The sequence below is a fragment of the Martes martes genome, assembly GCF_963455335.1.
Source record: "Martes martes genome assembly, chromosome: 6".
Taxonomy (NCBI): domain Eukaryota; kingdom Metazoa; phylum Chordata; class Mammalia; order Carnivora; family Mustelidae; genus Martes; species Martes martes.
The window spans coordinates 92779684-92797140 of record NC_137893.1 but is presented as its reverse complement, the minus strand read 5'-3'; the positions used below and the strand labels follow the sequence as shown (position 1 = coordinate 92797140).

Below are 17457 nucleotides of genomic sequence, written 5' to 3'. Positions count from 1 at the left end.
TCATTTTTGTCTGTACTGCTAAAAACCACAGCGTCCTGGGTTGTGTGCCCTACAGCCACACTCCTAGCCTTCATTTCCAGGTTCAGATATGTCTCTGCCCTTTGTGCTTCTAAAACTGCCAGCCACCCCCAGTTCACAAGTGTGCCCCCACAGCTCTAGGTTTCAGTCTGGGGGGCTGCCCTAAAGTCTGCAAGTGGTCTCCTGTGTGAAAAGATTTTGCGCTCTGGCGCAAGATTCCAGAGGATCCCTACCCCTTCCATTTATCTTCTGATATCTGCCTGCAGAATCATCCCTCAATAGAATGATTTCAGGGTAACAGTTATGCAGACAATGGCTAGGTTGGAGAAAACCACTAATGGCAAAATAGATTCTCTAAGGGCAGAAGAGAGAACTTATCTGGCAGAACTTAAAAATGCTATCAGTGAGATCCAATCTAATTTAGATACTCTAACAGCTAGGGTAAACAAAGCAGAAGAATGAATTAGTGATCTAGAAGTTACTGTACCCAAACCTCTGTCTCAGAACAGAGAGCAGTGGTCACCTAAGGGGAGATGGGAAACACAAAAGTTGTATGTGTTTCATTGCTTACTTTTTATGCTTCCCTAGAAAGCCCTGGAAAGGGTCTCTGCTGACATGTATGCCATGTCTGTGATACTCTTTATCCTGTCTCTATCATCTTTTTTATTTTCTTTAGAGCAGAGAGCAAAGTGTGGGGTAGTGCTGTCAGGCATGGCAGGGTTTTATGAGGGTTAAGGTATACCTGAGAAACAAGGGAAAGGCTGGAATGGAGTGTCCACCTTTGCATTTTCTGTGCTGCTAATCAAGGACACTTATTCTAGTGGTGGGTTAGTGAGTTTGGAAATTAGAGGTTTTCATTGTTTCCCATGGAGATGTAAAAGAACATGGAGAGGCCATACGGATGCATTCCTTCATTTCTGTCAGTGCTGTCCAGTACCACTTTTCAAAAATGGTATTAAAATGCCACATAATACAAATGTACCATCTTAACCATTTTTAAGTGTGCAGTGTCAGTAGTGTGAAGTATATTCATTTTGGGCATGATATCTCTGGAACTTTTTCAACTGATAACATTAAATAACAAGTCCCTGTTTTCCCCTCCTCCAAGCCCTTGGCAACAACCATTCTACTTTCTATTTCTATGAGCTTGACTTCTTTAGATACTTCATAGAAGTGGAATCATACAGGATTTGTCTTTTTCCGATTGGTTTCTTTTTTAAATCCAATGCCCTTGAGGTTTATCCATGTTGTATCATGTGACAGGATTTCCTTCCATTTTAAGGCTAAATACTATTCCATGACTAATACAACTTTTGGCAATAATGGAAGTGTTCTGGGGCGCCTGGGTGGTTCAGTCAGTTGACCTCTTGATTTCAGCTCAAGTCATGATCTCAGGGTCGTGGGATCAATCCCTGTGTCCAGGTCTCCACTCAGTGTTGAGTCTGCTTGATATTCTCTCCTCTCCCTCTGCCCCTCCCTTTGCCCCTCCCCCTGTACATGTCTTTCTCTCTCTCTAAATAATTTATCTTAAAAAAATAAAAATAATAAAAATATAAAATATTTAAAAATTTAAAAATAAAAAAAAATCTTAAAAAAATAGTGGAAGTGTTATGTGTCTACACTGCCTGATTTTGGTAGCCACTAGCTACATGTGGCTATTGAGCACTTGAAATGTGGACAGTGTGACTGAGAAATTTCATTTCATTTTGTTGTAATTAAAATTAAAATTTAGATTGCCATATGTAACTATAGGCTAGCATATTGGACAGAACAGTTCTAACTTACCGTGATTTTTATTTTTTGTTGACACCAAATAACCTGGGTATATGCGGTTAATTTTGTGACCATAACCATGTGTTGAATTTTGTTCAAATTATTCTGATAGAAGCATAAACAAGGATAATTTGTTGACAATTACATCAACTATAAAAAAAGAAATTTGCTGGATTTGTTCATTATTATTTTTATGCTTAAGCACCCTGATTCTATCCTTATATTCATGGTTCTAAGGATCTTTGGTTATTTTAATACTTGTTTTTCCTGAGATGAAAGGAAAACCTTGAAATATAAAAAGGCTGGATGTCAAATGCATTTGGTTGCAAAGTTAAGCAAGTTATGATTTTAAAATAGCCTGTGTTTAGTCAAATGTGATCTTCGAGAAGAGAGCTCTTGAGCAATTTTCTAGGCAGTTTGTAAAGATGGAAATTTACTACTTCTGCTACTGGAGTGAAAGTAATGGTCTCTCAGGCTACATACTTGAAGTAGAAAAATGATCAACCACTCAGGGCTTCTGATACACTCAGTTAGGCCTTACCACTGCACATTTTTAAATTTTGGCTTGAATTACTTGTTTTTGTGCCTCAGCCTTGCATGGTACATCCGTTGTGTAGCCACAGACTGTGGCCCTGGTGGTTTATGTTGAGTCCAGGAGAGGAGGGAGGCCAACTGAAGATGCAAGTCCACGTGCTCTGGTTCATCTCTTTCTTCACCCTCATTGAAGGCCAAGATGGCTTCCTGGGGGTGAGTTGGCATATGCCCTGTTTTCCCTCTCTACCACCTCTCTTCTCCCCCTCTGTACTTTGAAAACCCAACACGCTCTAGGCCACTGGAACTACATAATTTAATAGACTTGGCATCAGAAGTCTGGGTTCTTGTCTCAACGTGATCTACATTAGCTGTGTGTAACCTTGGATAAGCAGTTTTATCTCTCAGAATTTAGAGGACATAACTGCAAAATAAGGCACTCAGACTGAGCCATCTTGGAGAGTTCCACTAGCTCAGCACATTTCTTCCTGTCATTTATTTGACTGAGGAAAGACATAGAGATTGGCACGGCCAATCCTTGGACTCTCTTTCCTAACTACACTCACCTTCTTGACACTTTCACCTAGGATCATGGTTTTAATGTTCTCTATACCCTGATCACTCCCAAATTTACATCTGCATCTCGACCTTCTCCCCTGAACTCTACACCCATGTATCTACTATCTCTGTGGTGTCTCTAATTGGGTGTCCAGTAGGCCCCTTAATTGAAGATGTCCAAAATTAAATTCTTGATTTTTTTTTTTTCTCCACCAAACCTGCTTCTCCTTTCCCATCTCAGCAAGTGGTATCATTGTCCTTCTGGATGGTTGGGCAAAAAAACTGGTTTTCATGTTTGACTCTTTCCATAATCCATATCTAAACCATTGGCTCTTGTTTGGTTTTGCTTTGCTTTATCTTTAAAATACACCCATATTTCAAACATTTCTCACTCCCTCTATGACTACCACCTTGATCCACACTTTCAGTATCTCTCACCTGTGTTTTTCAATAACTCCTGAGATGCTCTCATTGCTTCTGTGCTTGTCTATTCTTAACATGGCTACAGGATTGAGCCTTCCAAAAAGTAAAGTAGAGCACTCTCACCTGTGTTCAGAACTTTCTGGTGGGTTCCTATCTCATTCAAATAAAAGCTAAACCATTGCCCTATAAAGATCTACACAGCCTACCTTCTTGGAGATACTCTCTGACCTCACTTCCTGCCCCTTTCCTCTTACCCACTCCACTGAACTACTCTGACCTCCTCACTCAGTCTTCACATGCCAGGCATATTCTTACCCCAGGGCCATTGCTGTTGCCTCTTCCAGGAAAGTTCTTTTTCTAGGGATCCTCAATTCCCCATCTCCTTGAGCATTGTGCTCAAAAGTTGCCTCAGGGAGGCCTTTCCTAGCCACCTCTCCATCATCCCTACCTTGGATTTTAGATCCATAATTTCAATTCATCCGGGAGATCCAACAAGGCCTTAGGAAGCCCTACCATAATTACTCTTTTCTTTTAAACAGAGAAATGAAGACATCAACACAAGAAGACGACTCATTGTTAATAAGAAAAAGCATCCAGGTGAGCCTCCCTTAGAGAGTGTGGTACAGCAGACCCTGGTGCCAAGGGACCAGGGTTTCAACCTCAGTGGTGTTTCTGACTGGTTGTATAATTTTTTTAATTTTATTTAATTATTTGACAGAGGGAGAGAGAGATCACAAGTAGGCAGAGAGGCAGACAGAGAGAGAGGGGGAAGCAGGCTCTCTGCTGAGCAGAGAGCCCGATGCGGGGCTCGATCCCAGGACCCTGAGATCATGACCTGAGCTGAAAGCAGAGGCTTAACCCACTGAGCCACCCAGGTGCCCTGGTCGTATGATCTTTAACACACTATGAAACACCTCAAATCTGGGAAATGAGAATAACAGCAATCCCTACTAGCAAAATATTTGTGAAGATTAAATAATACATAAGGCATGGTATCCTGCTCTATACCCGGCAAGTAGCTATTCCATACCCTTCCTTTCCTTCCTTTTCTCAATCCTAACCATGTAATTAGTGGGTACAACCCTCAGTGTACTAATAGGTTGTGTTCCTAATTTAATTTGTTGTTCTGATGTTTCAGACACTGAATGTATGTCTTCATGGAAAGAATGATGCAGACAGATGGTTGTTAGATTCCTGGGTCAGTCCATAAAAGCCTTTCTCCAGGGCAGGGATCTGTCATACAACAGTGTGCTAATAGTGTCATTGAACTTACCACCACACAAGGCTGCAGTCCTCCAGAAAATGAAATAAAAATTCAACTTGGAATGCCATGAAAACATTTTCCCTGACAGTAAAAATACAGTTGGCATTTAGTGAGCTCTTCCTAGGTACCAGGCACTATTTTAAGTGCATTAGATGGATTAAGTCCTTACAATGACCGTCTGATTTAGGCACAGTGGTCATTTTTATTTTACAGATGGTGAAATTAAGACACAGAGCTAGGGAATTGGAGGAATGAGATGATTCAATTCTAGTCAGTCTGGCTCCAGGACCAGGGTCATGCGCCTCTGACACTGACCATTCCCCCACTTCTTACCTGCTTGGGCAGTGGAAGCAGGAGTCCCATTAGCTTTCTCTACTTGGTGTGGCTCCCAAGACCTGGGACAGGTTCCAGCCTGCAAGGAGAGGGGAGAGTGAGAGGGGGGCTGAGACCCCATAAAGTGAGGTGGTGGAAGTTGTGGCAGACAGGAAGCTCTTGTCCATGTTATGAGACATGTCAGACTCAACCAACTTCCTGCGGCCCTCTTGAGTGCCTTCTAAAAAGTCTAGGGATTGATCCACTGATTTCCTTCCCTATAAATTTCCCTTCTGCCTGGCTCCCTGGGTCCCTGAGAAAAGGGATGGTCTCTGAGAAGCTCCCCATCTCATTTGTCCCTGCAGAAAGCTTGGATGTCTTGAGAAGTCTGAGACTTCTAAGAGATTTCACCACCAGTGGCAGTCAAAGGAGACCCAGGATAAAAGGATGTTCACCTTTTCCCTCTTTTTCTCTGAAGTCCTTACATTCCTAATCTGGAGTGCATAGATGTGTTTGGGATGATCTGGAAATGCCATGAAATCTCACACTGTGTTTCATGCAAATGTGCCTAAATGAGTTCTGGGAGGGAGAATACTACTAGAATTCATAGTCTCCTGAGCCTAGAACACATAACAGCCTCTCCTTAGGGAAACAAAAGGTACTGTTCGGGAGTGATAAGACTGAGATGAGGGTGCATAAAGTCTCAAGTAAGGTTTGGTTTGGTTTTGCTTTTGCATTTCATGAAAGGCATTCAAAGTTGGCTAATTACAGAAACCTCTTTACAGTAGAAAAAAGTGGCTCTTTGGAGAGGAAATTGTGAGACTGGAGGTTTGTTTTTTTTTGTTTTGTTTTGTTTTGTTTTGTTTTGTTTTGTTTTTTTAAACATTCTTCAAGGAGGCTGGAGCTGGGAGAGCAAGAGGGAAGAGTGACTAGGATTTTCTCACCTCTTCTCCCTTGGTTCTTGATGCCTGAATCTTGACCTTGGATACATCCTGAGGAGCTGTGTAAGGTCAGGAGGGTGATTGATGCCAGGATGGGTCAGGGAGAGTGGGAGCCCCTGGCCTGGCAAATTGGGAGAATAAACATAGATCAGACACATATGGGGCTATCTGCACGTGTTCCTCCAGATGACTGGAGGAGCAGAAGTCAGTAACAAGCACCATGGCAAAGCCCATGACCCCCAGATGACATGTGATGAACACTTCCTGGTGGCTTCCTTGGCAGTATTTCTCTTCCACACTGAAAAAGGAGGCTCCTGACTATCTTCCTCTCTTTAGGCCCAGTCCAGGAATATGAGCTGCTGCTTCAGGTGGCCTATAGAGATTCCAAGGAGAAGAGAGACGTGAAGAATTTTCTGAAGCTTCTGAAGCCTCCATCATTATGGTTACAGAAACCAATGAAGATTATTAGAGCAAAGGCCACTACATGTAAATCTGCCCTCTGGGGCTGGGAGTGGAAGGGGGAAGGTGGGTAGCAGTCAGGATAGGTTAGGTTATGCTATAGAGACAAGCATCCTCAGAATATCTGTGACTTGAAAGAACACATGTTTTATTTCTTCTTCACGCTATATCTCTATTAAACTTTGGCAGTGGGGTTGTGTTGGTGTGGTCACTTGGGAATCCAGGCTAATGAATCACATGTTATCTCAAATATATCCAGTTAGAACCAAGAAGGAATAGCATACTCAAGGGTTTCACACTAGCAGTTGAATTCTCTAACTCAGAAGTGACGTACGTTAATTCCGCTCACAACTTATTGACCCATGTTGGTTTCATGTCCCCCTTCAACATCAGGGGGCCAGGATGTGTAATCCTACTGTGTGCCCAGAAAAGAGCAAAAAGTAATTGACAGGGAACCTGGGTGGCTCAGTGGGTTAAAGCCTCTGCTTTCGGCTCAGGTCATGATCCCAGGGTCCTGGGATCGAGTCCCGCATCGGGCTCTCTGCTCAGCAGGGAGCCTGCTTCCTCCTCTCTCTCTGCCTGCTCTCTGCCTACTTGTGATCTCTGTCTGTCAAATAAATAAATAAAATCTTTAAAAAAAAAAAAAAAAAAAAGTAATTGACAAACAGCACTAATAATCAGAACGCTGGGTTTCAGAGACATTAAAAGATTTGTCTAAAGTAGTAGTTCTCAATGTGTGGTGCCCCAATTAACAGCAGCAGTATCAGGGACCTTAATGGAAATACAAATCCTTAGCCCCATCCCAGACTTAGTGAATTAGAAACTTTGGGATGAAACCCTCCAGGTGATTCTGACACATGACAAAGCTTGAGAATCATTCACTATATATCACAATGCATATTTTTGCAAAGATGTCTGATGGCTTTGTCCCAATGTTTTTGTCTATTATAAAGGAATGCCTTTTGATGGGTGTTTTAGGTCATTCCGTAGGGAATGAGCGTACAGATTTGACTGATGGAATTTTTCATCATCTCCTCAGTTTTGCCATCTTGCTTATGGGATCTACCTGAGAATGGTGATAGGTGGGTAGGAGGAGCCTCCAATAAAGTAGTGGGAAAATATTTTCTAGAACTCTCTTAAATAACTTTCAGGTTAGCACACCTTCTTCTGCTTCTCTTTCCCATTCCAAGGACTATCTACTGGTCATCCATCCTTCTTTTGGACGCTAGACCCAGCCACTTGATTTTACGTTTGCTAGGTGTCTGGTATCAGGCTCAGAATCTATTGGGTTGGACATATCCTTACCTTAAACATACTGCCAAACTAGTTTTATCCTTCTAGCTCTTGGTGAGACACACTTGGTTCAAATTCTAAGTCAGAGCCAAGGATGAGAACTCAGCGTGGGTCGGTTCATAAACAAGATCCTGTGAGACCAAGCTCCATTTCTTTTGTGCAGACTGTGGCAACCACAATGGGGTTTTGCAGTGTGCCTGTGAGGATGGCTACACCTGGTTTCCTCCCTCATGCCTTGATCCCCAGAAATGCTACCTTCACACGGCTGGGGGGCTCCAGAGCTGTCACTGTCATCTCAACAACCTCACCCACAGCGTCAATTTCTGTGAAAGAACAAGTAAGGATGGAAGGGTGCCAGAAGGAGAGCTCTGGTGTGGGGGAGGGAGGGGGGGTTCTCGAGCCCAACATGCCACAGGGAGGGAACTCTAGCTTCTCACCCACGTGTTAACTCTTTGTCTCTCTGAGCAGAGCTAGTGTTTGCAGGGTCATCAAAGGGCAATAACAATATACCCCACTAGGCTTAGCTGGACACAGCAAGAAGTTCACAAGTATAGAAAATTCAGAAATGCGAATTGACGTTTGGGCATCACTTCAACCTTCATCCAGCTCAGCTCTGCAATTCTATGGTTTTCTTGAGATGGAGGGGGATTCACAGAAATCTCAAGTAGGGGACCTGCTTGAATAAATACAATTTTTTTCCCTGCCTTCGTTCCACTGCTTTTGCCAACATCGATTTCTAGAAAAAGGAAGTCTAGAGGTGTGAGAGCAGAGAGGAGCACATAGTTATTATACTGAAATATATGTTCTAGATGGCCAACAAGTATGTGTACTGAATGCGTTACCAAAACAGAATGGAAGGTAAAGGTCTAGCTTAGGAAACCAGTGGAAGCTGAGAGAGCTACGTCTCCTTCGGTTTATGTTCCGTGGATGAAGAAGTGAGCCAAATGACATGGGCTCCAGGGCTTGAAGGACTTCAGGAAGTTGCCTCAACGACTACATCAGTTCTCTTGAAACCCTGAATTTTGGTAGAGCTGTGCAAAGAGAGGAAGAATGTGAAATAACTCAGCTTTCCTGGGCATTCCTGGCTCCCCTTCCCAGGACCATGGCAATCCATGAAGGCCACACCTATTTATTAAACACCATCTTTACACCCAGATCTGGGGCCAATTATGGGAGGACACAATGAAGCTCTTTTCTCTCTCTTGCTGAATTAGCAGCCCAGTTGGGGAGGATAGGCTGTAATTTAAGAAAGAAGAGAGTGTAAATTCTTCAATAAATTTGAATGAAAGCCTACCTTTTGAAAGGTGATCTGTGTCTGATGCACCTTGAAGAGATAAAAAGATGGATGAGACGGGGATGACACTCACAAGTGTCTCCCCAAAGTGGAGTGGGTTCTTATAAACACGAGAAATACTCACAAACAGATATGTCGGTACAAGGGGTTGTAAAGAGGATATGAAAAGAGTACTGTAGCAATTTAGAGGTGGGAAAGAATCTTTGCATTTGGGAGCAGGAGAAGTCTTGCAGAGGAGGTCCATTTGCCTAGATCCTGAATGCAGGATAAACAGGGTTTGTCCATATGAAAATGAGCTACAATCTGTCCCGGCACAGAAAAACACCAGCAATGGGAAAGCAGGGGGTATATTGGAGTTAGCAAATAGTGTTTAATTGTTTTTTTTTTCTTTTATTTTTAAATTTTTCATAGGGACCGTGTGTGAGCTCAATGCCTAGATGAGCACACATTTCAGTGTTAAGTAACTGCCTTTCTTAACCACATGTGGTTAGCCACACATTTACCTACTTAAAAGGTTGCCTCGATCACCAGCACCTTCTCATTATATTCCAAATCCACAACTTAAAAGTCTAGTTTTGTGTATACTTCCTGTACTATTTTAGGTGAACATTCATTACAAGAAGAAATTGAAATACTGCTGTTGGATAGATGGGCTTCAAATGTACTTCTGTAATTTTATGCTGTAATAAATTCAAATGACTAATTTTTATATCTGTAAACCTTTTTTATTTCCCATAGAGGTTTGGGGCACTTTCAAAATTAATGAAAGATTTGCCAAAGACCTTTTGAATTCATCTTCTCCTTCGTACTCCAAATATGCCACTGGAATTGAAATTCAAGTAAGCGCTTTCTACTTTCTACATAGGAAATTGTTGGCTAAACATGAGTTCAGATGTTTTCAATTCAGCATGTTTATTTAATACATATTCTTAATTATTCACGTTCAATGAGTTATTACAGAGCAGTTAATCACATTGCCCACAACTGACGTATGTTGAACATTTTCTTTCTGGGAGAGTTTTAGCCATTGACTTCTTTCCATTTCTCTTGTGTTCACTTTTGCTCATTTATGTGAGTCATATTCTAGCAAGACTTCTTGGTTATTTTCTGTTTTTTATTTGTCAAAAGGAAATTTTTCATGCTCTAGGCTCAATTGTCAGCATTTTGGATTTGTTCCATAAAGCAGCCTCGCTTATTAGGGGCTCAACAGAGTTATTGAGCAAAATTCCAGACTATGTAATGAAGTCACAGAAAAACTAAATTAGTGTCCATCTGTCTGGAATGCTGACTCAGGTGTCATTTTCACTGAAGATATACACAAATACTTTCCAGATATTCAGTTTAAATTCAAATGGAAATGTAGGGCTTATTTTTTTGAAGGAGAAAACAGATTTTGGAGAAATTTATATTATCTGGCACCCAATCCCTTATTCTAAGCAATTGGTTCTTCTGTCTTTATTAGCCAACTCAAAAATAAATGACGTATGTCTCTGTGTGTGTGTGTGTGTGTGTGTGTGTGTGTGTATAATTGTCAACTGTCATTTGAACTCTATTTGTATAATATGCCTTCACCTCCTGTGGTATCTCTTTCCTTTCTTCAGTGGTTCTGTTGGTTTATTTATTGTCTGCATCAATTTTTTTGCTAAAACATCTTCCTTGTATGGGGACAAAAATCAACATATTGTCCATTTTTCTCTTTATAAGCTTAAAGAAACATTCAAAAGAATTCAAGATTTTGAGTCAGTTCGTGTCACCCAATTTCGGTAAGTAACACAAGGGCCTTAGAAGGACATCCCCAGGGGCGCCTGGGTGGCTCAGTGGGTTAAAGCCTCTGCCTTCGGCTCAGGTCATGATCCCAGGGTTCTGGGATCGAGCCCCACATCGGGCTCTCTGCTCAGCAGGGAGCCTGCTTCCCTCTCTCTCTCTCTGCCTGCCTCTCTGCCTACTTGTGATCTCTGTCTGTCAAATAAGTAAATAAAATCTTTTTTTTTTTTAAAGATTTTATTTATTTATTTGACAGACAGATCACAAGTAGGCAGAGAGGCAGGCAGAGAGAGAAGGGAGGAAGCAGACTCCCTGTGAGCAGAGAGCCCCATGCGGGGCTCGATCCCAGGATGCTGGGATCATGACCTGAGCCGAAGGCAGCGGCTTTAACCCACTGAGCCACCCAGGCGCCCCTAAATAAATAAAATCTTAAAAAAAAAAAAAAAAGAAGGACATCCCCAGAGGGGTGCCTGAGTGGCTTAATCAGTTGAACACCTGCTTCTTGATTTCAGCTCAGGTCATGATGTCAGGGTCCTGAAATGGAGCCCTGTGTTGGGCTCTGTGCTCAGCAGGGAGTCTGCTTGATATTCTCTCTCCCTCTCCTTCTGCCCTTCTCCTTGTGCACTCTCTCTCTCTCTCAAATAAACAAATGAATCTTAAAAAAAGAGAAAGGCATCTCCAGAATTGAGCAGCCATCCTACAGAATGCCAGTGCTGTTCCCAAATGACCTTGACAAACAAAAAACAAAAAACCAAAAAAACAGGGAAGAACAGGTCTTTCTAGTAGGATTCTTGCTAAAATTGACAAAGTCTGTGATGCTTCTTAAAGTCAGAAGAGGAAATTTAAATACTGAATGGCAATCTCCAAAGTATATATCAGGGACTGGAACTGCAACCCCATAGTTGCAAAATTTGGGATGAAGCAGATCATGGTATGCATATATGGGAATGGATGAGGGCTGGAGGGGAGGGCTGTGGGTGCAGAGGGGTGGTTCTTCTCTGTGCACAAGCAATGAGGGGTATGATACATAGATACAGATTTTTATAATTGGGAGCCATGAGGGAAGCCTGGGGTAAACTATCATATTTTTGTATAGATATCATGTATGCACCATAGCTCAAAACCCAGTAGGCATTGTCTACAGCAAATAAAGAGATATTTAGTAAATTATCCTTTTGTTTACGCTTTCATTCCAAAAGTTATTTGGTTAGTTAGCCATGTGTGCATTGAGTACTATGAATAGTCTGCTTGATAGAGGAAGTGGCTTAGAGGTCAGAGAACTTGACTTCTTGTGTATATGTATTTTTTCACAGTTAACTTACAGAACAGCTATAGGAAATTTTCAGCAGCATTGCTATAAATATACTGTCCTGGATATTATCCTTCCAGTTATCTCATGTTCTTATATAAAGGCCCATGTGTATAATTTTCTTTACATTTCAATGCTAGGAAAGACATTGCTGCTTTTTTTCTTATACCAAGTTCTCTTGGTTTATTTAATGAATTATATTTTATATATATAATTATTTAATGAATTATATTTTCCTTTCTGACCTTACAGTCACTGAATGCATAGACAAACTTGAAACTCAATCACAGTAATTTTTTATTCAATATTCGTATTTTTCTTTACATTGGCCCTGTCTTTCTCCTTATATTTCTCACACATATTTCATTCCCTATATCTTACAAGCTGGCTCCAATACTTGTAAATAAAATTTATAAAGTAGGCATAAGTCTATGAAATGCAATTATTTAGGTTTTACTCTTTATGTTTATGATTTAAAGTAAATCTTAGTCTCTTAGTGTCTCAGTTTGCTTCTCTGACCCAAATATCTCCATCGGATTTTATCTAACATCTAACATCTCCACCGGATTTTTTAGTAGGCATGTCAAACATAATGTGTCCAAAACAGAGGTCATCCCACTTTTCTCCTCAAAACCTTTTTTCCCCCCCTCAAAACCATCAAGCTACTTCTCCCACTGCTTTGTCCATCCCAGTTATAGCGACACCAGTCTTCCAGTTGTACACACTCAAACCTGGAGTCATCCTCTGTAATCATTTTTTATTGAGGTATAATTGACAAACAGCATTAGCTCAAGCCTTATGCATACAGTTTCATAAGCTTTGACAAATGCTTTTACTAGCCACCTTTTAAGGATACAGAACATTTTCATCACCCCAAAAGTTCCCTTGTGCTCCTCTCCAGCCAATTCTATGCCCACGCCTACCTCCCACCAGAAATCACCACTGCTCTTATTTGTATCATCGTAGGTTAGTTTTGTCTATCTAGAACTTCATATAAATGGAATCGCCCAGTGTGTAGTTTTTGTGTGTGTCTGGCTTCTTTCCCTCAGCATGTCTCTGAGAGTCATCCTTGTTTTTCTGAGTGTCAGGGGTTCTTTCCTTTTGCTACAGTTGTTTTTTAAGATTTATTTATTTTAGGGAGGGAGAGGGAGAGAGAGCAGGGGGCAGGGGGAGAGGGGTGCCGGGAGAGGGAGAGAGAGCCTTAAGCAGACTGCACAGTGAATGGGGAGCCCATCTTGGGACTCAATCTCATAATCTGGAGATCACGACCTGAGCTGAAACCAAGGGTCAACACTCAACCACCTGAGCCACCCAGGTGCCCCTGGGGAGAGGGCAGGTGTTCCTTCCTTTTTATTGCCCAGTGCTATTCCTTTGTATGAATACACTGCAGTTTGTTTTTCTATCCCTTTCAGTCTTTTCTTGACTGGTCCTTTCTCCATTCCCAGCATCCTTCACAATTCCTGTGGCTCAGTCTTCAAGTACAACTTGACCACTTCTCCCCACGGGCACTGCCCCCAAATTCAAGCCACCATCACCTTTTTCCTGATGGGTACTCCTATTTCCCTGCTTGCCCCCTTCAGCCCATTCTATGCAGCAGCCAGAGTGATGCTCTTAACCAGTAAACATGAGCGTGCCACTGACTTTTACTAAAGAAAGAAACCTTTTAATAAAAATAAAATTCAAACTCTAAGGCCTTACCTGATCTACCTCCTGGCCACTTACCTAATATCATCTCCTACCATTTCTCTCCTGCTTACTGAAACTTAGTTATGCTAAAATTAATTGATCATTTTTTGTCTTCTAACTAAAACTGATTTTATTTAACTCAATTTATTCCCCCTAGGAAAATTCAAATCCACACTGAAGCCCTTCTGCATTGAGAAACTCTGGTTCTTGACCCGGCAGCTCGTCTTCAAATTTGTCTAACTCATAGGCATTTTCCTGCCTCAGGACCTTCACACACGCTGGCACACTACATTGATGTTCTTTGTATCCTTTTCTTCGCATCATTTAGACCTCAGCTTTCACCATTTGACCAGCTTTATTCAAAGTGGGCTTCATCAGGACACCTGGGTTTCTCAGTTGGTTGCGCATCATACTCTTGCTATCGGCTCAGGTGATGAGCTCATGCATCTCGAGATCGAGCCCCACCTCAGTTTCCGCACTCAGCTGGGAGTCTGCCAGAGATTCTCTCCCACTACCCCCCTCCCACTCATGCATGTACATGCTCTCTCTTTCTTTCTCTCTCAAATAAATAAATAAATAAATAAATCTTAAAAAAAAAAAAGTGGGCCCCATCTCCACCTGCTACTCTATTCTTATCACCACATCTGTCTCTCATAATACTTAACTAAACATATCTATATGTATATATAGATATTTAATATACAATTATATAATTACTTACATATGATAGTTACTGGTTTCTTATTTGCCTTGTCTTCTCCGCTAGAATGAAAGCTCTATGAAGACAAGGACAATACCAGTTTGATGTCTTCCTATGGCCCCAGTGACACGCATACACACAGCAGGCCCTGAGTGACTGACTGAATGAATCTTATTTTTCTTTTCACACAGTCATTCCAATGATGGAAGCATCATTGCCGGGTTTGAAGTCGTGGGTTCCAGCAGCACATCTGAGCTGCTGTCAGCCATTGAACAGGTGGCCGAGAAGGTGAAGGCAGGCCTTCACAAGCTGTTCCTGCTTGAAGATAGCTCTTTCAGAGTATTTGGAAAAGGTAATTCTGAATTCCCATCCCCTGCGTAGGTTACGGGAGTCCTCTACTTAGTAGCTCATTTGTGTCTTCAGGAAGTGGACTGGAAATGTTTGTGATACAGAATTGTTCTAAGACTGACTTTTGGGAGACACAGGCAGTGATTTTCTCCGCCCCTCCCCCCACCATGATGAAACACCATTTCCATCTCCGATTTCAGATCCTTGCTGACCAGCAATGTCTCCAGCTCCCGGGGTAACACTGTGGAGCACTGAGCTCTCTGCAGGCCCTGATGGAAATCAATCAGCAATAGTCTACTGCGACACATGCTCCAAGAGCCCTGGGACTGACATATTCCTAAATCATAATCCAAGGAACCAAAGAAAGAATGCATTTGTCTAGATCTTTAACAAACACACACACACACACACACACACACACACACTCCACAGACAGACATGACAGTCTACTACTTTTCTTCAGATTTTTCCCTCTTTCTTTTTTATATTCAATCTTAAGCCTCTTCCACCTGGATATGAACCCCTTTCAGTAACATTTATACAACAGTATTTACAAACTGTCTAGGCACTTAGAACACAGTACTGGGAAAAACAAGCAAACCTCAGAACCCTGGAGGATCTTCCCTGCACAGTTTCCTTCTCCTGGTCCCGATCATGGTCAGAATATACTACTGAGGGCCAGCTGCGAGCGTAACTAGTGGCTGGTCACAACGTGAAAAGCTTTAACAAAGGGCAAAAAGTTGGGTATGTCACTCTAAAATGGCAACTGTCCAATTTGTAACCATATCATTACTGCTTTGTTCCATAGCTTCTTGCAGATTTTCTGATTTTGTGACATTTCCTTACAGAATGAAGCTCTTTCCCAAGAGTGATCATACCCTGTCTTTTTTTCACCTCGTGCTTATTAGTTTATGGCTCACTAAAAGCAAGACTGTTGGCTCAGTTCAGACAACTGGAGGGCAAGCAGCCGGCCTTGGGGAGGGCATCAGAAAGGAGAATGGATGCTGAGAGGGATGAAGCTGAGCATCAAGGACCAATTTCTACTCCTGAATTTTGCATGGCTTTTGTCTCTAGAAACATGAATTCTACAGCACTGCCATATGCTTTGTACAAAGTGCCAGGTTATTGACACATTTTTCCTTTTTGTTTCCATTTTTCCTCCCAGCCCAGTGTAACAGCCTTGTCTTTGGATTTGGGTCCATGAATGACCAGTATATCCTTCCCTGTAGCAGTGGCTACACTGGGAACATTACAGCCAAGTGCCAGCCTTCTGGGTGGCAGATCCTCAGGGAGACGTGTGTGCATTCTCAGCTGGAAGAACTGAAGAAGGTAAAGCATCTGTGTCTTGTGTTTTGAGTTTCACCATGGGCGTCTCCCAGTGAGCATGGCTAGGTGGAGAATAATATATCAATTTGTCTCATTGGTCAGTGCACAGAAGTCAAGGCTGCTATCAGACCTGGTAAACATAGGCACTGTTGGCATGAGTAGCAGGGTCTAGGTAGAAGCCAAGAGAGACAGAAAAAGTCAGAGTTGATGGTTCCATTGGGGAGGGAGCTATAGAGGAATGAATCAGCACCGAAGACATCTATGATAGATGGTAAGACAGCAACTAAGCTGGTCTTAGAAGTCGAGAAAGCCTGGAAAACAAAGATCTAAGTAGAGGTGTGAGTCAGCTCAGTATGAGTGAGGATGTACATATGTCAGAAATCTGGGCGGGGAGTGGCTCAGACAGAGGTGCACCAAATACAATGACAGAACTACGATGGATTTTAAGGGTCATCTGGCTTATCAACCTGTTTTTATAGATCAGGAAATGAAAGACTAAGCGGCTGATGGCCCCTCTGGTAGCAATAGTGTTGAACTAGAAACATGGTCACTTGATTTCCAGTCCACGTGACGTTTTTCTTAGGAAGGTTCAAGTTCTTAAGGCAAGGCGGATATAAGGAAGGAAGGAAATGGTGAGGAATTCAAGTCATGGAAAAGAGGGATTCTGAGACCATTTTGCAAATAGATGTCCATATTGAGCAGAACTCCTCTCACAGCCAGGGACCCTACTATTGAAGATGAAACTCAGAATGGTATTTCCCAAGGGACTATAGAATGTTTACTGCTTCATTCTGAGGTTTTTCCTCTGTAAACTGGGTGGGGGAGATTGGACCAGATGGCTTCTGGAGTCTATCCTTGTTCTTGCTTTCTTTGCCGCAGTTCCGGACATGGACCATAGCTGGGACTGGTCCAACCCAGGGTGTGAAGGCAGGCAAGTCCCAGCTCAAAGCAGAGAACACTACTGTCAGCTGAGAAGAGCAAAAAGAAATACAGATGAGGGTTGCCTGTTTGGCTCAGTTAGTTAAGTGTTCAACTCTTGATTTTGGTTCAGGTCATGATCTCAGGGGCGTGAGTCTAAGCTCCTGTCAGGCTCTGCACTGAGCCTGGAGCCTGCTTTAGACCCTCTCTCTCCCTCTCTCTCTGCCCCTCCCTGTCCCACTCATGCTCACACACTCTCTTTCTCAAAAACAAACAAACAAAACCCCCCAAAAACAAAAAACAAAAAACCAGATGGGATCTGGTTCCTGGGTTGACTTGTTTTGAATGGAAAAGACTGTCCCTTTTTTGGCTGCCTTCCAAGATAACTCAGTGTAGTGGAAACAGAGAGGCGCCTCAGGGAAGAAGCAAAGCTCCAAGCCAATGACAAAGTGTAGTCAGATTTCCATGCATGTCCCTCTACCTTCTCATCCTACAAGGATTTCTCAGCATAGCATAGTTGATAAAACAGAATTTAGTACC

General features: G+C 42.2%; 1 protein-coding gene across 1 annotated transcript in view; it reads left to right on the top strand.

Annotated features, from left to right (window-relative positions):
* Window positions 1–2388: 2388 nt before the first annotated feature.
* ADGRF1 (adhesion G protein-coupled receptor F1) overlaps window positions 2389–17457 on the top strand; it is a gene marked incomplete at both ends in the record, with an annotated part of 35717 nt that continues 20648 nt past the window's right edge. Inside the window, 8 exons of the mRNA XM_080805916.1 lie at window positions 2389–2538; window positions 3843–3900; window positions 6157–6306; window positions 7736–7909; window positions 9605–9705; window positions 10571–10629; window positions 14517–14677; window positions 15839–16002. Of these exons, the coding sequence (XP_080662042.1) occupies window positions 2389–2538; window positions 3843–3900; window positions 6157–6306; window positions 7736–7909; window positions 9605–9705; window positions 10571–10629; window positions 14517–14677; window positions 15839–16002 (1017 nt within the window). The remainder of the gene's footprint in view (window positions 2539–3842; window positions 3901–6156; window positions 6307–7735; window positions 7910–9604; window positions 9706–10570; window positions 10630–14516; window positions 14678–15838; window positions 16003–17457) is intronic.